General features: G+C 43.9%; 1 protein-coding gene across 4 annotated transcripts in view; it reads left to right on the forward strand.

Annotated features, from left to right (window-relative positions):
- The first annotated feature begins 1632 nt into the window (after positions 1-1632).
- LOC122884120 (protein NLRC3-like) overlaps positions 1633-21018 on the forward strand; it is a 34030-nt gene continuing 14644 nt past the window's right edge. Inside the window, exons 1-10 of one of the 4 annotated variants that reach the window (XM_044213538.1) lie at positions 1633-1833; positions 2360-2476; positions 3162-3278; positions 3759-3822; positions 3979-4207; positions 4366-6160; positions 6262-6435; positions 14695-14868; positions 16014-16060; positions 16215-16796. In XM_044213538.1, the coding sequence (XP_044069473.1) occupies positions 1685-1833; positions 2360-2476; positions 3162-3278; positions 3759-3822; positions 3979-4207; positions 4366-6160; positions 6262-6435; positions 14695-14868; positions 16014-16060; positions 16215-16753 (3405 nt within the window). In that variant the 5' untranslated portion in view covers positions 1633-1684 and the 3' untranslated portion in view covers positions 16754-16796. Of the gene's footprint in view, positions 1834-2359; positions 2477-3161; positions 3279-3758; positions 3823-3978; positions 4208-4365; positions 6161-6261; positions 6436-14694; positions 14869-16013; positions 16061-16214; positions 16797-21018 lie in introns of those variants that run through there. The other 3 variants (XM_044213537.1, XM_044213535.1, XM_044213539.1) reach the window with 3 other exon arrangements.

Consider the following 21018-nt stretch of genomic DNA (forward strand, 5'->3'; position numbering starts at 1 on the left):
GGACAACTGACTGTTGGATCAGAGTCAGTGTTAAATCAACAGACGGACAGCTGACGGAGCTCAGAGTCAGTGTTAGAACAACAGACGGACAGCTGAGCTCAGAGTCAGTGTTAGAACAACAGACTCAGTGTTATAACAACAGACGGACAGCTGACTGAGCTCAGAGTAACTTCAGAAAGTCCTGAGTAACAAACTGATGTCCAATCAGGATTTAGACTCGGACAGGAAACCTCGGCTAACTGAAGCGCTGCGACGCGTCCCGACTGAGGAAGCAACGAGTCGCTCTGAGAGGCGACAGACACACTCGGGGGTTATTGAACCCAGCAGGTTAGTTCACTGACCCAGAGTTGAAGGCATTGTTCAGACTGCCAGCCCAAATCCAGATTGATTGTATTAAGTCTGGACGGCCAAAAAACAGTTTTCACTAAACCCGCTTTCTGGAATCCAGCCGGTGGAGAGACACACAAGCTAAAGGACAGACAGCAGCAGAGACAGACGTCACCACACAGATCTGAAGATGAAGGTTTGTATTATATCATCTGGTCTGATGGCGATGGTGCTGTCTTACACGCTGGGCCAAAACCTTCCACAGGTGTGAATCTGTAAACAAGCCCCCAGGAAGTGCGTCAAACCGTGAGGGTCGTCACGTGATGCGCACCGGCCCAAAAGACTTTTCCCCATAGACTTAGATTGTGAAGGAAGCGGCTGTAAAACGGTGGATCGTTGTTTTGAGCGTCACAACCGCAGAGAAATGACTCGTTTCACCGCCAGGATCTGATCCATTCGGTCCGATAACATTTGGAAAGTAAGTATAGAAGTAAAACTTGTCAGTATACAAAATGGCCTCCGTCAGTGTTGTGTTATTATATTAGAGGTGGTTCTTATTGATTATTAACATGTAATCAACTGGAGCTCATTTTAACCTAAAAACCTCCACTGGGACACACTCCAAGTGTCTTTTCATGTATTTGTACATTCAAACATTCGTGGGACAGTTTGATCCACAAGAGTCTCGGCACTGTTTGATCACTTCTCTTCGTCTTCGGAGTGAAACATGAAACCAGCTCAGTGACAGCTGTGTGCCGAGTGAACCAGCAATAATAAGAAGCTGCTCTCGCTCGTCCTGACCACTGACCAATGAGAACTAGCAGCATCTTCTCTGTCCAACAACAAAGCACTATCGATCCATGTATTGATCAGCTTGAAGTGTTCACAGGATGAAAAGTGATGAGAAAAGAGTTCAGTCCTGTTTTCTAACTGCTTCTTTAGTCTGAGCAGCGACGAGCCAACGGATTCACCTGACTCTGATATGAAACACAGAGAAGCAGCCAATCAGGGAGCAGCAGCTGATATTTGAAAGGATGAATGAGTGATGATGAGTTTTCAGTGCTGATCAGTGATTGGACCGATGCTTCCTGCTCTGCTCTCTGTGTTTCCTCTACAGGTGAAGGCAGAGCGTCTCTGGGAGCTGATGTGAGTTCGGCAGCAGCTGCCAAGGTAACGTGATTGATTCTGGATTATCGGACTAGCTGCCGCTCTGACTGGATGTAGCAGACTTGGAAAAAGAGGAACATTTCAGTCCAGCAGCATTCCTGCTCTGCATGGAAACTGTCAGATAGTATTGAGGTGAAGGAGCTGCTTCGTCCAGTCAGAGCGCTGTGTGTTTGTCATGTGACTGAGAGGGATGATGAGTAAAATGTCTCCCAGCAGGCTGCTGTGTTTGTGTGAAGGTGTGGGCTCTGCTATGGATCAGAGTGAGGACAGACAGGAGGGAGTCCCCCCCTCTAAAACCACTCTGTGTGGGGAACATGACACGAGGACCGAAGCTCAGAGGTGAGGCGAGGATCTCTGACCGTCCATGACTCTTCTCCACGTCACAAAGCATTTGATTCTCCATTTCAAACACACACATTTATCTGAGCTGAAGTACGCAGTTGTCGGTGTTAAAACAGGACTGGGCGATCTGATCTCAGATCTGTATCAGGAGAAACTGTCACCTTTGGCTTCATGATGAGAAATGTAACAGCAACACGTGTTTGAATCAGTCAGAGCAGATTTGCTGACTGCTGATGTTTGTCCTGAGTCATTCCAGTCTGACCAGTTCCACATGCTGGTCTTCTGGACTGGACTGTGAGCTGATTGGTGGGTTAAACATGTGGTTTGATGATGTCGGTTGTTGTAGCTGCTCTCACTTTATGTTGACATTTGACACAGTGACTTCTGTTCAGTAACACGTCCATTGTTCTTACTGTCCAGCCCTGTATTCAGACATTTACAATTTCTACATCATTTCACAAAGTCTTTTGTTAAGTGAGAATGTTTCTAAATATGTGAACTTTAATGAATTTCTTTATATCAGGATCCATCAGAGACCAGACTGTCCTGAACCTGAACCCAGCTGTGTGTCCATGAAGAGTGACCACTCTATGGGTCGTCCTATAGAATTCAAAGATGGACGCCACTCTGTTGATCAAAGGTGTGGATTTCAAAGTGATGATGAAAACAAAACACTGAGCTGTTGATTCTCAGTGGGATCAGCAGGACTAGTGAACCTTTACCACTACAGGGAGTCATCTGATTCACTGTTCACATCCCAGCATCACTTCATGGACCTTTACCTTGTGTTTGTCTCTGTGTGGACAGACATAATGTGAGCTAATTCTGCATGATTCCTCCACAGAGTCGACCAGGAGAGCTCAGAGGTTCCCAGTGGTCAGTCTGAGCTGAAGTACGCAGTTGTCAGTGTTAAAACAGGACTGGGCGATCTGATCTCAGATCTGTATCAGGGGAAACTGTCACATTTAGCTTCATGATGAGAAATGTAACAGCAACACGTGTTTGAATCAGTCAGAGCAGATTTGCTGACTGCTGATGTTTGTCCTGAGTCATTGCAGTCTGACCAGTTCCACATGCTGGTCTTCTGGACTGGACTGTGAGCTGATTGGTGGGTTGAACATGTGGTTTGATGATGTCGGTTGTTGTAGCTGCTCTCACTTTATGTTGACATTTGACACAGTGACTTCTGTTCAGTAACACGTCCATTGTTCTTACTGTCCAGCCCTGTATTCAGACATTTACAATTTCTACATCATTTCACAAAGTCTTTTGTTAAGTGAGAATGTTTCTAAATATGTGAACTTTAATGAATTTCTTTCTTTCAGGATCCATCAGAGACCAGACTGTCCTGAACCTGAACCCAGCTGTGTGTCCATGAAGAGTGACCGCTCTATGCGTTGTCCTATAGAATTCAAAGATGGACGCCACTCTGTTGATCAAAGGTGAGGATTTCAAAGTGATGATGAAAACAAAATGATGTGTTTTTATCAGACTCTCAGTCGTGGGATCTCCAGTTTTCAAACCTTTACTGACTCAGATGAAGTTATCTGAGCACCAGCACAAAACCTCACACAGTCAAACACGTTGACACTGGGAGCTGCCCAGTACAACCAGTCTGATACAAGCAGACACTGAGCAGCTCCACTGGAGCAGCTGGAGGTTCAAGGTGCCTCCAGAGTCCTTCAGCAGTGTACAGTGAGGGGTTGGTGAGAGCTGTTGAGACTAAACCAAAGTGACTGGTGAAGCAAAACACTGAGCTGTTGATTCTCAGTGGGATCAGCAGGACTAGTGAACCTTTACCACTACAGGGAGTCATCTGATTCACTGTTCACATCCCAGCATCACTTCATGGACCTTTAGCTTGTGTTTGTCTCTGTGTGGACAGACATAATGTGAGCTAATTCTGCATGATTCCTCCACAGAGTCGACCAGGAGAGCTCAGAGGTTCCCAGTGGTCATCAAACACATCTGGACTCCATGTTTATGGTCTGTACATGTACAACAACTACTTTTACATCTATTCTGTTCACAATAATCTCCATGCTTTCAGACCAGTGGATTGTCAGTCTGTTCAACATGGATCTGATGTTTGGTTCCATGATTTTAGTTTGATTGTTTCATTCATATAATATTCTGTTCCAGCTGCTGGAGGAGAACATTGTCACTTTCGTGAAGAACGAGCTGAAGGAAATCCAGAAGGTTCTGAGTCCAGATTACCCAGAATGCTTAGAGAGTCAGAGGGAGGATGAGGAGGTGTTGGACGGTGAGGAGGAAGAGCAGAGGAGGAGCAGCAGAGAGGCATTTCTGAAGATCACACTGCACTTCCTGAGGAGAATGAAGCAGGAGGAGCTGGCTGACCGTCTGCAGATCAGTAAGAGGATTTCTCTAAAGATTCAACATGCTGGATAAACATTTACTAATGTCTCAAGAGATGGAGGAAAATATATTCATATACTCATTCTTTAAGGAAATGAAATGATCAAATATTTACTTCGACTTAGTGATTTTATTTGTTGTGTGTTCATTCAGGAAGTTATTCTGCTGTTTGTCAGCGTAAACTTAAATCTAACCTGAAGGAGAAGTTCCAGTGTGTGTTTGAGGGGATCGCTAAAGCAGGAAACCCAACCCTCCTGAACCAGATCTACACAGAGCTCTACATCACAGAGGGAGGGACTGCAGAGGTCAATAATGAACATGAGGTCAGACAGATTGAAACAGCATCCAGGAAACCAGACAGACCAGAAACAACAATCAGACAAGAAGACATCTTTAAACCCCCACCTGGAAGAGATGAACCAATCAGAACAGTGATGACAAAGGGAGTGGCTGGCATTGGGAAAACAGTCTTAACACAGAAGTTCACTCTGGACTGGGCTGAAGACAAAGCCAACCAGGACATTCACTTCACATTTCCATTCACCTTCAGAGAGCTGAATGTGCTGAAAGAGAAAAAGTTCAGTTTGGAAGAACTTGTTCAGCACTTCTTTACTGAAACGAAAGAAGCAGGAATCTGCAGGTTTGAAGAGTTCCAGGTTGTGTTCATCTTTGACGGTCTGGATGAGTGTCGACTTCCTCTGGACTTCCACAACAATGAGGTCCTGACTGATGTTACAAAGTCCACCTCAGTGGATGTGCTGCTGACAAACCTCATCAGGGGGAACCTGCTTCCCTCTGCTCGCCTCTGGATAACCACACGACCTGCAGCAGCCAATCAGATCCCTCCTGAGTGTGTTGGCATGGTGACAGAGGTCAGAGGGTTCACCGACCCACAGAAGGAGGACTACTTCAGGAAGAGATTCAGAGATGAGGATCAGGCCAACAGAATCATCTCCCACATCAAGACCTCACGAAGCCTCCACATCATGTGCCACATCCCGGTCTTCTGCTGGATCACTGCTACAGTTCTGGAGGATGTGTTGAAGACCAGAGAGAGAGGAGAGCTGCCTAAGACCCTGACTGAGATGTACATCCACTTCCTGGTGGTTCAGTCCAAACTGAAGAACGTCAAGTATGATGGAGGAGCTGAGACGGATCCACACTGGAGTCCAGAGAACAGGAAGATGATTATGTCCCTGGGAAAACTGGCTTTTGATCAGCTGCAGAAAGGCAACCTGATCTTCTACGAATCAGACCTGACAGAGTGTGGCATCGATATCAGAGCAGCCTCAGTGTACTCAGGAGTGTTCACACAGATCTTTAGAGAGGAGAGAGGGCTGTACCAGGACAAGGTGTTCTGCTTCGTCCATCTGAGCGTTCAGGAGTTTCTGGCTGCTCTTCATGTCCATCTGACCTTCATCAACTCTGGTGTCAATCTGCTGTCAGAACAACAATCAACCTCCCGGTGGTCTAAATTATTTAAAGACAAAGAAAATCTACACCACAGTGCTGTGGACAAGGCTTTACAGAGTCCAAATGGACACCTGGACTTGTTCCTCCGCTTCCTCTTAGGACTTTCACTGCAGACCAATCAGACTCTCCTACGAGGCCTGCTGACACAGACAGGAAGTGGCTCACAGACCGATCAGAAAACAGTCCATTACATCAAGATGAAGATCACTAACAATCTCTCTCCAGAGAAAAGCATCAATCTGTTCCACTGTCTGAATGAACTGAATGATCGTTCTCTAGTGGATCAGATCCAACAGTCCCTGAGTTCAGGAAGTCTCTCCACAGATAAACTGTCTCCTGCTCAGTGGTCAGCTCTGGGCTTCATCTTACTGTCATCAGAAAAAGATCTGGACGTGTTTGACCTGAAGAAATACTCTGCTTCAGAGGAGGCTCTTCTGAGGCTGCTGCCAGTGGTCAAAGCCTCCAACAAAGCTCTGTAAGTACAGAGATAGATGGATTTATTGAAATAATAATTAATGCAATGCTATCGTTTAAAGAGGTGACAAAAATAAATAACTTTCATCATTGTCTCTTCAGACTGAGTGACTGTAACCTCTCAGAGAGAAGCTGTGAAGCTCTGGCGTCAGTGCTCAGCTCCCAGTCCTCTAGTCTGAGAGAGCTGGACTTGAGTAACAACGACCTGCAGGACTCAGGGGTGAAGCTGCTGTCTGCTGGACTGGAGAGTCCACACTGTACACTGGAAACTCTCAGGTCAGGATTCATCAACATGTTTAACTGATGACCATTCAAGTTCTTGTTTATATGAATGAATAAACTTTCTTTTTTTAAATTTTTTTTTTATTGAAGGAGTAAAACAACATACATTAATACAATCAAAGATACATTTTACTTCCTTCTATTTCAAATATAACAACAACACCCCCTCCCCACCCACCCAAACCTATCCCTTCCCTAGACAGCTTAGCTACAACAAAACAGCATAATGTCTGACATCTTTTCAAGGCATGGACCCATGCATACCACTACATAGTGATGATAATATTATTACAATAATAGTATTGCAGTGTGAATAGATAAAAGAAAAAATAATGATAATAATATTAATAATTGTTTTAGCCATTCTGTGAGACAAATTACACTGAGGACAAACCATCAAATACAGCATCACAAAAAAAAACAAGGTAAAGAGAAAGAGAAAGATACATATATGGAGAGTAAAAAATTAACAACTGGGTAATTCTTTAAAATTTTTAAAGTATGACAAAATGGGTTCCCATTTTGAGTAAAACATGTCCACCAATCCCCTTAATGTAAATTTAATCTTCTCTAATTTTAAAAAGGACATAACATCTTCTAGCCAATCTGTCACAGAAGGAGGGGTAGGGGATTTCCAACATAACAAAATTCTTCTGCGGGCCAATAAAGAGGTGTAAGCAATAATGTCCCTCTGGGATGCAGTTAAAGAAATTATCAAAGTGTCACTGGGGTTCCAAAAATACCTATTGAAGGACAAGGCTGCAATATCACCCCAAGGGCATCACTAATAGTTTTAAACACCAATGCCCAGTAATTATTTAGAGAGGAGCAAGACCAAAACGAATGCGTCAGACTGGCTGGGGAAAAAGAGCACTTATCACAGGCTGCATCTACTCCAGGATATATTCCAGCTAACCATGCCTTGCTCAGGTGAACCCTGTGCAGCACTTTGAATTGTATGAGCCCTAACCTAACAGAAGATGATGATGAGTGGACCTTTTTAAGCGCCTCCCTCCAGAAAGTTTCAGATAGCTCAATGCCCAGTTCATCTTCCCATCTGGATTTAATTTTATCCAGATTGTACTCTTTCAAAGACATGAGCTGGGAGTATAAAAGTGAAATCAATCTTTTATTATAAAAATTGAGAGTAAGATTATCTAAAGGTGAGGTAGGAGGAAAGTCAGGGATGGATGGGAATTTATTTTTAACAAAATTGCGAATCTGAAGATATCTAAAAAAGTGGTTTTGTGGGAGATCATACAATCTGCAGAGGTTCTCAAAACTGTTGAATAAACCTTCAGTATATAAATCTTTGATGCATTTCAACCCGGAAACTACCCATTGTCTAAATGATGAGTCCAGTGTAGAGGGAGGGAATAAGTGATTTTTGTAAATAGGACCCAAAACCGATGCAGATGTAAATTTATAGTGACAACGAAACTGATTAAAGATTTTCAGAGTAGAAAGTACAACAGGATTGGATGTGAATCGAGAAGCTTTCAAAGGCAAGGAAGAATACACTAAAGCTGGAAGAGAAGAAGAGTGACATGTATGTGCTTCAATTAAACACCAATTTGTTTCTGGGCAATGAAGCCAAAATAATATCTTCGGAATATTTGATGCCCAGTAGTAATTAGTAAAACTTGGGAGACCTAAACCACCAACATCACGGGTCCTTTGAAGAACGTGTTTGTTAACCCTGGGGATCTTATTTTCCCAAATGAAAGAGGATATGGATTGGTTGATTAAATGGAAAAAAGATTTGGGCAAAAAAACTGGTAGGGACTGAAACAAATAAAGGAACTTGGGAAGAATTGTCATTTTCACTGAATGTATTCTTCCAGCTAAAGTAAGGGGAAGACTATGCCATCTTTCCAACTCTGCCTTTACTTCTTTTAACTGAGCTTTATAATTGGCTTCAAACAAAGAAGAAAAGGAGCGTGTCATATGAATTCCAAGGTATTTAAACCCATCAAGAGAAAAACGGAAGGGTAATGATTCTTGTTGAATTTGTAAGGCCAAATTATTAATGGGGAAACATTCACTTTTTTGGAAATTTAATTTGTATCCAGAAAAGTTACCAAACCGACCTAATAGTGATATAATTAGAGGACAACTAGATATGGGGTCACTGATGTAAAGCAGAAGATCATCGGCGTATAAAGACACACGATGTTCAATACCCCCTCGCTTAATTCCCCTGAACGCTGTTGATGTTTTCAGAGCTATTGAAAGAGGCTCAATCACAATGGCAAAAAGGAGTGGGGACAGTGGGCATCCCTGACGAGTCCCACGTGTTAATGGAAAAAAGTCTGATCGGGAATAATTGGTCCGAATGGAAGCTGAAGGGGATATATTAATTTAACCCAAGACATAAAAATATTACCAAAACCAAACTTTTTTAAGACTGCAAACAAATATGGCCATTCAATTAGATCAAACGCCTTCTCCGCATCCAAGGAAATAACTACCTCTGGGTGCGGAGAAGGATCAGAAAGATACATTATGTTAGCAAGTCTACGAATATTAGAAAAGGATTGGCGACCTTTAATAAATCCTGTTTGATCGTCTGAAATTATTGAGGGAAGGACACGTTCTAAACGAAATGCTAACACTTTAGCTAATATTTTAATGTCTGTATTCAAAAGAGATATGGGGCGATATGATTCACACTGGGTAGGATCTTTATCTTTTTTAAGGAGGAGTGAAATGGATGCTTGCGAAAAAGTTGCAGGCAAAGAGCCTGACTCCAACGATTCCTTAAAAACATGCAGAAGAATTGGCGCAAGTTTCTCCCTAAATTTCTTATAAAAATCTATAGGATACCCATCGAGACCCGGAGACTTCCCACTCTTCATTGCCACAATGGCCCTACTAATTTCTTCGATCTCGAGGTCATGCTCTAAATCTACCACCTTATCTGATTCCAGGGTGGGAATATCTAAATTATCTAAGACATTTTCCATATCTGTTGAATCTGAAGGGAATTCGGAAGTATATAATGAGGAGTAAAAGGTTTTAAAAGTTTTGTTTATTTCTTCTAGGTTGCTAGTTAAAGTTTGATTAGAGTCCTTTATCTGGGAAATAAGACGGGAAGCAGCCTGACGTTTCAGCTGGTGAGCCAAGAGCCGACTTGATTTGTCTCCATACTCATAGTAAAGACCACGTGTCCTCATTATTAATTGCTCTGCATGAGTAGTGGAATATCGTCTGTCTAAATCTAAAATGGATTGCGAGAGTGCTTGCAGTTCCTTCTTACGTTCTTTATTAGCATACGATGTATAAGATAATAGTTGGCCCCTCAAGTAAGCTTTCAAAGTCTCCCAAAGTAAGGAGTAAGACACTGTATCTGTTTTATTGAATTCCAGAAATATGTCTATATTAGTTGAAACAAAGTTACAGAATTTATCATTAGATAGTAGTAATGAATTAAATGACCAGAGTGGGCGTTCTCTGATGTTCAAAGGGAAATGCAGGTCCAGCACCACAGGTGCATGATCGGAAACAACTATAGCTGAGTAGTCAACTTTCTTAACCATTGATATAAACAAGTTGTCAATAAAAAAATAGTCTAGTCTAGAAAAGGAGTGATGGACATGGGAATAAAAGGAGAATTGCCTTGTCATTGGGTTTAAGAATCTCCAAGGATCCACACAGCCGTTCTGTTGCATAAATAGAGAAAAAGCCTTTGCCATATCAGAAACATTGCTACTAGTGCTGGACCTGTCAAGCTGAGGATCGAAAACACAATTAAAATCACCAGCAAATAACAAATGATGTGTATTAAGCTTGGGAATTAATGATAGGAGACTATTTGCAAACTGAACATGTCGAGGCCATGGTTTCCCCCAAATCATTCAGCGAACCCAGCAGGTCTCCCGACTCACCACCCAGCTCTCGACAGCCGGCACTGCCTCGCCTCCAGATTCCGGTCACTCTCCACCGCTCCCGGTCTCTGCTGGATGGCTCCAGCCATTCCTCCCTGTCTCTGCTGGATGGCAGCAGCCATTACTCCCTGTCTCCGCCGCTGGATCGCAGCCGCACTCCTGTCCTCGCCTCCGCCGCTGGATCGCAGCCGCACTCCTGTCCTCGCCTCCGCCGCTGGATCGCAGCCGCACTCTGTCCTCGCCTCCGCCGCTGGATCGCAGCCGCACCTGTCCTCACCTCCGCCGCTGGATCGCAGCCGCACCGCTGTCCCGCCTCCGCCGCTGGATCGCAGCCGCACCCTGTCCTCGCCGCCGCCGCTGGATCGCAGCCGCACCCGCCCGCCGCTGGATCGCAGCCGCACCGCCGCCGCTGGATCGCAGCCGCACTCCCGCCGCCGCTGGATCGCAGCCGCACCGCCCGCCGCTGGATCGCAGCCGCACCCCCGCCGCCGCTGGATCGCAGCCGCACCCCGCCGCCGCTGGATCGCAGCCGCACCCTGGACTCTCCGCCGGACCTCAGCAGCCCCTGGACCCCCTGCTGGATCGCAGCCGACTCGTTGCCCGGCTGGATCGCAGCAGCTCCTTACTCCCAGGCCTGAGGTTCCGAAGACAGCACCATGTCCGGAGGTCCAGTCGCCAGTGCCATGTCCTGCTGCCACGCCGGCTCCAGTCCCTGCTGAGTCGCAGCAGCCCCTTGCTCCAGTCCCTGCTCCATGTCCAGCCGCCTTGCTACCGGCTCCAGGCCTAACCTCCTCGCCGCCCTGTCTTGATGTCCCACCGTCGCCGGCTCCATGCCCTGGTATCCCGTCGCCGGCTCCCGTCCTGACGTCTCATTGCCAGTCCCGGCCCCACTGTACCGCCATTGGTCCCTGAGTGGATGGTCAGGCCTCCAGACAGGGTCAGTGTCAGATCCCAATTGGGAGCATAAATGTTAACTAAAACCACTGGGACTTGAAAGAGAGATCCAGAGACAATAACATAACGACCATTAGGGTCACAGATTGTGTCAGAAGGTATAAATTGTACCCTCTTATCAATTAAAATTGCCACACCTCTTGATCTACTGTTAAATTTGGAATGAAAAATTTGACTAACCCATATCTTACGAATTCTATTGTGATCTTCTGGTCTTAAATGTGTTTCTTGTAAAAATAATATATCTGGTTTGAAAGATTTAAGATGGGAGAAAACTTTAGCTCTTTTAACAGGACCGTTTAATCCCCTGACATTCCATGTCATCAGCCTCACAGGATGACCTCCATTATCATCACCTATATTACCTGAATGATGTAAAAATTAGAAGCATGCAGGGTTCCAAACTGAAACAATTTTTAACCATAAATGACAAAAAGTGATACCAGACCCACAAAACCAGAGGTAAAAAATGCTGCCAGCTGCCCTTCCCACCCCCAAACAAAACAGAAAAAGAACATTATAATACCCATCGTAGAAAAGGTTTCAGTCGTAGTCATCTGGACACTGTTTTCAGAATCAAGACGTTTCGGCTCCCATCCGGAAGTCATTCTCAATTGTGAAAAAATTGGACGGGAACTGGAAATTTAAGCTAGTCTGAGTTACATAAGCCCCGCCCTCAGGAAGGAATCTGCCTGAGTATCTGTTAATAGCTAGTTTCACCTGAAACTGACCTAATAGTTTCAAGATGGCCCAGTAATCAGTAATCAGGCCTATTGTTCTCTGGCTGCATCTACTTCATCACTGCTAAGTACCTGATTAGCATGTGATTGGCGTGACCAAGGTGATAATACACTCTGATAGACTTTGGGCAGATTAAATCTCAGACCACCATTTCTGTTCAAAGAGGGGTTCTCTTTCTTCACAAAAATGGCTTCCTTGACGCCCCGTTCAAACCAACTCTTCTCTCTACTAAGAATCTTCACCTCGCTGTCTTCAAATGTGCGGTTTGTAGCTTTGAGATGCAAACGCACGGCGCTCTGTAATCCTGAGTTAGCGTGTCCTCTGTGCTGATAAAGTCTTCTGTGAAGTGGCTGTTTGGTTTCGCCTATGTACCGTTCTTTGCAGTTTTCCCTCACTGCATTGAATGGAGTAAACTACATTGCTCTGTTTCTGTGTGGGCATCTTGTCCTTAGGGTGAACGAGTTTCTGTCTTAAAGTGTTGCCTGGTTTAAAGAAGACAGGAACATCGTGCTGTCTAAAGATCCTTTGTAGTTTTTCAGACAGTCCAGACACATAAGGAATGGAGACACCGTTCCTTCTTGGTTCAGTTACACTTTTGTCCTGTTTTTTGGCTCTTTTAACTCTGTTGATAGCCCAAGTAGGATAACCACAGGCTGAGAGTGCATTCTGGACATGCCTTTCCTCTTTCTTCTTACCCTCTGAGCCTGTGGGCACTTCTTGGGCTCTGTGTTGTAATGTCCGGATTACACCCAGCTTGTGCTGTAGTGGATGGTGTGAGTCAAAGAGCAGGTATTGATCCGTATGTGTTGGTTTCCTGTACACTTCTATCTGGAGCTTTCCGTCCTCTCCTCTGAGAGTAGAACAATCAAGAAAGGCCAAGCGGTTCTCTTTTGCATCCTCACGCGTGAACTCAAGTTCTTCTTTAAACCAGGCAACACTTTAAGACAGAAACTCGTTCACCCTAAGGACAAGTTACCCACAGAGAAACAGAGCAATGTTGTCTACTCCATTCAGTGCAGTGAGGAAAACTGCAAAGAACGGTACATAGGCGAAACCAAACAGCCACTTCACAGAAGACTTTATCAGCACAGACGACACGCTAACTCAGGATTACAGAGCGCTGTGCATTTGCATTTAAAAGCTACAAACCACACATTTGAAGACAGCGAGGTGAAGATTCTTAGTAGAGAGAAGAGTTGGTTTGAACGGGCGTCAAGGAAGCCATTTTTGTGAAGAAAGAGAACCCTCTTTGAACAGAAATGGTGGTCTGAGATTTAATCTGCCCAAAGTCTATCAGAGTGTATTATCACCTTGGTCACGCCTATCACATGCTAATCAGGCACTTAGCAGTGATGAAGTAGATGCAGCCAGAAAACAATAGGCCTGATTACTGATTACTGGGCCATCTTGAAACTATTAGGTCAGTTTCAGGTGAAACTAGCTATTAACAGATACTCAGGCAGATTCCTTCCTGAGGGCAGGGCTTATGTAACTCAGACTAGCTTAAATTTCCAGTTCCCGTCCAATTTTTTCACAATTGAGAATGACTTCCGGATGGGAGCCGAAACGTCTTGATTCTGAAAACAGTGTCCAGATGACTACGACTGAAACCTTTTCTACGATAGAACACTCCTGGACGAATGAGGGACTACACCGTATTATAATACCTAGATCTAATTCCCCAACTGAGGATGATCGCAGATAAACAAAGATTAATGAAAAGACTTCCAAAGTATGCAAACTAACAACAAATGGAGTCATATACAATGTGGATGTAGCCCCCTTATAAAAGAAGTTCAGAAACAAAAATTGTCAACATTTGAGTACGTTATCCGGCTTTGAATAATAATAATAAAAATAATAAAAGTCAAAATGGAGTATACAATTATTTCCATAAATTGGATAAACTTTCTTTACTCAAATTATTTTCAAACCTGTTGTGTTTAGTCAGTTTTTAGACCCTGTGAATAACTTTCAGTGAACATATTTTATATTAGTTTTGTTCTGCCTCTGCTGTTGGAACCTCAAATACCAAAGAGGTACAAACTGAGTCAGGAACTGTGTAACTGACCCAAAGCAAAACGCATACAGCCAGTTCTTCAGTGAACAGTGTTTTTGGCAACAGGTACAGTTTCTTTCTCATTTCAAATCAGTGTCTCTGCTGGTGTGATAGTAACTTTTACTCACCATGGTGATCTGACATCTGAGACGCTGTCATTGACCTCGGTGACGTGTTGGAGGTTTGATGTTCGTCCAAACTGTAGTGAGAGTCTGTCGCCTGCAGCTCTGCATCTAATCAGCTCTCTGTGGCAGTTTCTTCTTCTAACATTTCTTTATGTAGACCTGATTTAACACACCAAGGAGTTAACAGTCACTAACATCAAGATGACAAATGCTACAGGAAGCTGTAGCTGCTCCACAATAAAAGCCTTAGAACAGTTTTCTGGTGGAGCTTTCCTTGTGACGCAGCGACAGAAAGTGTTATATTTTCATTCACAAAAAACTTGAGAGCAGAATGGACAGGAAAACAGTGTTTGCTTCCAGTAATGTTGTGTGATTGTTGATGGACGTTAGTGATAACAGTAAGCTCAACCCACAGTAGCTGACAGTACTGCAGTAGCCTTCCAGCCCTCAGATGATCGGCCATGTGTGTTATTTTGTGTGTTTGCAGGCTGCCAGGCTGTCTGATCACAGAGGAAGGCTGTGTTTCTCTGGCCTCAGCTCTGAGCTCCAACCCCTCCCATCTGAGAGAGCTGGACCTGCGCTACAACCATCCAGGAGACTCAGGAGTAAAGCTGCTGTCTGCTGGACTGGAGGACCCACACTGGAGGCTGGACACTCTCAGGTATGAAGAGGCCTGCTGCAGCCACAGACAGTCAGCCTGATAGAGGAACAGCCAGACTCTGTCACACTGTCAGCCTGACACACCAAGCTGACCTCAAACAGCCAGAGCTGGTAACTGACTCATCACACTGTTGGTGTCGCCTCACGACCCAAAATGCTTCAAGACTCCAGACTAGAGCTGCTCGTCAGCTGCAGCCATCACGCACAGATGTTCCCCAGCCGAGAGGAAACAACTCGTCAGGAGTTCAAAATTATTGTGGAAAGACAAACAGAAGCAGAGAAGTCTATCTTCATGTTACTGTTCACACAGATTTGTCTTATTTAGGACAGCAAATGAGACAATAAATAAACAGATAAACAGTTGTTTTTTTTTTCAGAAACATAAAAGTGAAAATAATGAGTCGTAGCCATTGGCCAATAAGAGGAACCTTGTAAAGAATTATTTATTAATTAGTTTATTTCACATGGACAATATAGACAGTCATTATTACATAAGAATAATAATAATAAAACTTTATTTATAGAGCACTTATCAAAACAAAGTACAAAGAGCTTCACAGAGAGAGAAATAAAATACCACAGTGAATGATAAAATATAAAATAAATAAAAGCAATAAAATAACCAGTTCAGGTAAAATCAGGATCTGCTTTCAGATAAAAATGTGTTTTGAGACGAGACTTAAACGAAGACTCTGACTCAGACAGCCTGATGTCTTCGGGCAGGTTGTTCCAGAGCCTCGGGGCCCTGATAGCAAAAGCTCTGTCCCCCTTAGTTTCCATCCTGGACTTAGGAACAGACAGGAGACCCCTGCCCGAAGATCTCAGACTACCTGAAGGTTCATAAGGGATTACAAGGTCTAAAATATAGTCTGGAGCCATGAAGAGCTTTAAAAGTAAATCCTGAAACCAACAGGGAGCCGATGTAAAGAGGCTGAACCAGGTGTGATGTGGTCGAACCTGGTCCTGGTTTACAGCTGAGCAGCTGAGTCCTGTACAGTCTGCAGTTGTCTCAGAGTTTTTAGATTAAGAAGAAGCAATGCAGCATGTATTTATTATCAGCTTGTAAATAATAAGTCCAAACTCTGTGTATGAGAGTGATGTAATGTCCATGTCTGCGTGCTGGTCTGACCCCCCTCCTCCTTTCAGGGTGGAGCCCGGTGGAGTCCGATGGCTGAGACCAGGTCTGAGGAAGTGTAAGTGTGTTTTTACTTTCATTCATGAAAACAAAGCAGCACACATTCAGCCATCTTCAAACTGTGACATCACTCATTCACGTCTGTGATGTCGTCATCAAACAGATGATAGATTAATAACTGCAGCTGTGTTGTGTCTCGTTCTCTCCATCAGATTCCTGTGAACTCACACTCGACGCAAACACGGTACACACAAACATCAAACTGTCTGACGACAACAGGAAGGCGACACATGTGAAGGAGTATCAGTCATATCCTGATCATCCAGACAGGTTTGACGAGTGGCCTCAGCTGCTGTGCAGAAATGGTCTGACTGGTCGCTGTTACTGGGAGGTCGAGTGGAGAGGAAGAGTTTATATATCAGTGAGTTACAGAGGAATCAGCAGGAGAGGAAACAGTGTTGACTGTGTGTTTGGAGGGAATGATAAGTCCTGGAGTCTGATCTGCTCTGATGATGTTAGTTACTCTGTCCGTCACAATAACAGAAGAATATCCACCTCCTCCTCCTCCTCCTCCTCTGGCAGAGTAGCAGTGTATGTGGACTGTCCTGCTGGCACTCTGTCCTTCTACAGAGTCTCTTCTGACAAACTGATCCACCTCCACACCTTCAACACCACATTCACTGAACCTCTTTATCCTGGCTTTGGGTTTTGGTCCAGGTCTGGTTCCTCAGTGTCTCTGTGTTCTCTGTAGGAGGGAGAGTCTCCTCCTGTTAGAGAAACTTTATCACTGCTGACCAAATCTAAAGGGAACAGAAATCCTGGAGATGCAGTTTGATCTTCTTTTTATAACTCTGTGAAAAATGAACATTTTTTAGAGGGAAAGTGTTTTTAAGACTAAAATATTAAGTTTAAACTGTGAGTCAAAAACTGAACTTTGTTGTGTTGAAACATTTGTTTCTGTGAAGAAACACCTGAAAATGTCAAACAAGAGTCCAAAATTCCAACTTGTAAAGCGCCGGTTTGATTTGAACAAAATAAATTCAACATCTTTGGTCATCGTGTAACAGATTTACTAAGTTTGATAAGTGACGTTGAAATCAAAGTTTCTGGATGATTCTAGATAATAAACGATGCTGGACACAACGTATAAATGATGTCGAAGCAAAATATTACTGTATCACAATACTGCGTGAAATGAAGGATTTGTTAAATCAGCTTCATTCTCCGCTTTGTTTTGTTCACTTCTACTTCTGACTGTGTGGTCGTTTGGGGAAACTCAAAACAAATACAATCAGATTTTTATCTTTTTAAAAAGAGAGACATAAGAAGCGTAAACCAAACTACTGATCAAGAACCAACTCAGCGGCTTATTCAATGAGAGCCTGTAAAACTCAGAGCGATCAGGTATAAAGTCCCAAACTAATGACGAGTTCAAAGAGTCTAAAAGTAGTTTTGAAATGGTTTGAGAGGAATCTGCAGGTTTGAGGACTGGTGTCAAAAATCACTTGTGTTAAAGAGGTGAACTTGTGGAGCAGCTGCAGTGAGGAAATCAATAATCATGTGATCAGACTGACATGTTGGCATTAGTGTAGTAGAGACAGTGTCACATTAGTAAAATACTCAATAATCTGCAGCTTTTCACTCTGAAATGTTTATTAAAATGATAATGTTACATGTTAATGCTAATGATGCTAATGCTAATGTTAGCTACAAACGTCTTTCTAACAGACTGCAGATGAAGTTGTGTCTGCTCAGTAACACCTGAACATTTCACTCAGAAGAAGATCCTGTTCGACTAAAGGAGGTCAGTTAACTTTATACTTTCAGGGTAGAACAGGAAGTGACCTCACCTTATACCCGAGGACACTTTTGGGGTCATTGCATAGACTAACATTCATTTCCTGGAGACTAACCCAGACCTTAACCAAGTCTTCACCCTGAAATTTAATGTGAATCACTAGAGGGCATCACCTGATGGTCAGTGTGAACAGGAGGATGATCGCACACCAACAACTCTTTACATCAGAGTGTTTCAAGATGATAAAATGAGAACCGGCCCTTTAAGGACCTGCTGTATTGACAACAATTACATTTGAAACAATGGGAGTCGTGTTATATTCACTGATTTTACATTTACATGTTCAATTTGAGTACAGCTGCAACAGAGAGCATTGTATTAAGGGTTGCCTGCTTTATTATTGTGGCATATGTACAACAGTAAGTGAACGCATCACTGATCATATGCACTTAAACAGCATTCAAATGCATTTGAACAGTGATGCAAATAATATATATATATATATATATATATATATATATATATATTTATATTTGCTGATTTGAATTGTTTCGTTGCAGCTGTACTCAAAGTGAACATGTAAATGTTTAATGTTGTTGCAAATCCCACTATGAGCAAGCATTTGACGACAGCGGAAAGGAAAAACTTCCTTTAAGAGGCAGAAACCTCGAGCAGAACCAGACTCAATGGTGGGCGGCCATCAGAGAGAGAGGTTTTGGGAAAGGGGTGTGAGAGAGGGAGGCACAATGCAAATACCACCTAGAATTTTTTTAAATAGTAGAATTGTAATTGTAGTGTTAACATTAATAAATTAATAATAATAGGAATGACAGCTATAGGAATAATAATGTCAGCATCAGTAACAGAGCCAATAACAACAACTGTAGCAGCAGTTGTCAAGCAGGAACACGGGGGGCAGCAGGTGGCCCACAACCACAGATCCAGACTCTGCAGGAACACGGGGGCAGCAGGTGGCCCACAACCACAGATCCAGACTCTGCAGGAACACGGGGGCAGCAGGTGGCCCACAACCACAGATCCAGACTCTGCAGGAACACGGGGCAGCAGGTGGCCCACAACCACAGATCCAGACTCTGCAGGAACACAGGGGGCAGCAGGTGGCCCACAACCACAGATCCAGACTCTGCAGCTCCGGAGGCAGAAATACCTGCTGGAAAGCGACAGAAGGAGAGAGGAGAGGCAGAAAGCACAGAACTACGGGAGAGAGAAGATGTCGAGTTAGTAACATGCAGTAATGGGATAAAAATGCATACAGACGGAGAGGGAGAGGAGAGGAAAGAGGTGCATCATGGGAAGTCTCCCAGCAGTCTAGGCCTATAGCAGCATCACTAAGTGGTCAGGACTCACCTGAGCCAGCCCTAACTATAAGCTTTATCAAAGAGGAAAGTCTTTAAGCCTGCTCTTAAATGTGGAGATGGTGTCTGCCTCCCGAACCCAAACTGGGACATGGTTCCACAGGAGAGGAGCTTGATAACTGAAGGCTCTGGCTCCCGGTCTACTTTTGGAGACTCTAGGAACCACAAGTAACCCTGCATCCTGGATCTAGTCGGGTAATAAGGTATTATGAGATCTTTAAGATACGATGGTGCCAGACCATTAAGAGCTTTGTAGGTGAGGAGAAGGATTTTAAATTCTATTCTGGATTTTACAGGAGCCAGTGCAGAGAAGCTAATATCTGAGAGATCTCTTTTTCTATTAACAGATGGTAGATTCCTTCCTGAGGGCAGGGCTTATGTAACACAGAGTACAAATTTCTAGTTCCCATTCTTTTTCACATGGATGACTTCGGATGGGAGAGTCTTGATTCTGAAAACAGTGTCCAGATGACTACGACTGAAACCTTTTCTCGATAGAACACTCCTGGGCCAGATGAGGGCGACACCGTCATCTCTTTCCCTAGTTCTTGTCAGTACACGTGCCAGCATTCTGGATCAACTGGAGAGTCTTAAGGGACTTATTCGGGCAGCCGGTTAATAAGGAATTGCAATAATCCAGCCTAGAAGTAACAAATGCATGGGTAGTTTATCGGCATCATTTTGAGACAGGATGTGCCTGATTTTTGCAATATTACGTAGGTGAAAGAAGGCAGTCCTTGAAGTTTGTTTCATGTGGGAGTTAAAGGATAAATCCTGATCTAAGATAACTCCGAGGTTCCTTACGGTGGTGCTGGAGACCAGGGCAATGCCATCTAGAGTAACTTTATCTTTAGATAATGTGTTTCGGAGGTGTTTCGGACCAAGTACAATAACTTCAGTTTTGTCAGAGTTTAACATCAGAAAATTGCAGGTCATCCAGGTCTTTATGTCCTTAAGGCATGCTTGAAGTTTAGCTAACTGGTTAGTTTCATCTGGATTGATCGATAGATATAATTGGGTATCATCTGCATAACAATGAAAGTTTATGGAGTGTTTCCTAATAATATTGCCTAGAGGAAGCATATATAAGGTGAATAGAATCGGTCCAAGCACAGAACCTTGTGGAACTCCGTTTCTAACTTTGGCGTGCACGGAGGACTCACCGTTAACATGTACAAACTGAGATCGATCTGATAGATAGGATTTTTAACCAGCTTAGTGCGGTTCCTTTAATGCCAATTACATGTTCCTGTCTCTGTAATAGGATGTGATGGTCAATGGTGTCGAACGCAGCACTAAGATCTGACAAGACAAGTACAGAGACAATTTTATTTACGCCATGACACCTTTTCCTCCCTCATTTTTCAGTTTTGTTTTCTCACTCAATCAATAAAGTTGTATCAGATCCTAACTTTTGGTTTATCGTGTGTTTGCACCTGTCAGGATGCTGGGGAGTCACCTGCGGCTGCACGGGAAGCGGCGGATCCACCCCTGCAACATCTGCGGGAAGGAATTTAATCACAGCTCCAGCCTGTCGCGCCACCGCCTCATCCACAAGAAAGGAAAAGGCCTCCCCAAGGACGTCGGCCTCTGCCCCAACATGGCCGCCCTGCGCCACTCGCTGAAGGCCGGTGGCAAGAACAAGAAGACCAAGAGGCAGCAGCAGAGGCAGCAGCAGAGGCAGCAGCAGCATGTGGCGGCCGCCATCATTCAGAGTCAGGGCGGAGATAAGTTCTACGCCTGCCCGCAGTGTGACATGAGCTTCAGGACGTCCATGCAGCTGTCCAAACACCAGGTGACCCACGTCAAGGAGCTGCTGGACAACTACACGCCAGGCAAGGA

The sequence above is a fragment of the Siniperca chuatsi genome, linkage group LG11 (genome assembly GCF_020085105.1).
Source record: "Siniperca chuatsi isolate FFG_IHB_CAS linkage group LG11, ASM2008510v1, whole genome shotgun sequence".
NCBI lineage: Eukaryota > Metazoa > Chordata > Actinopteri > Centrarchiformes > Sinipercidae > Siniperca > Siniperca chuatsi.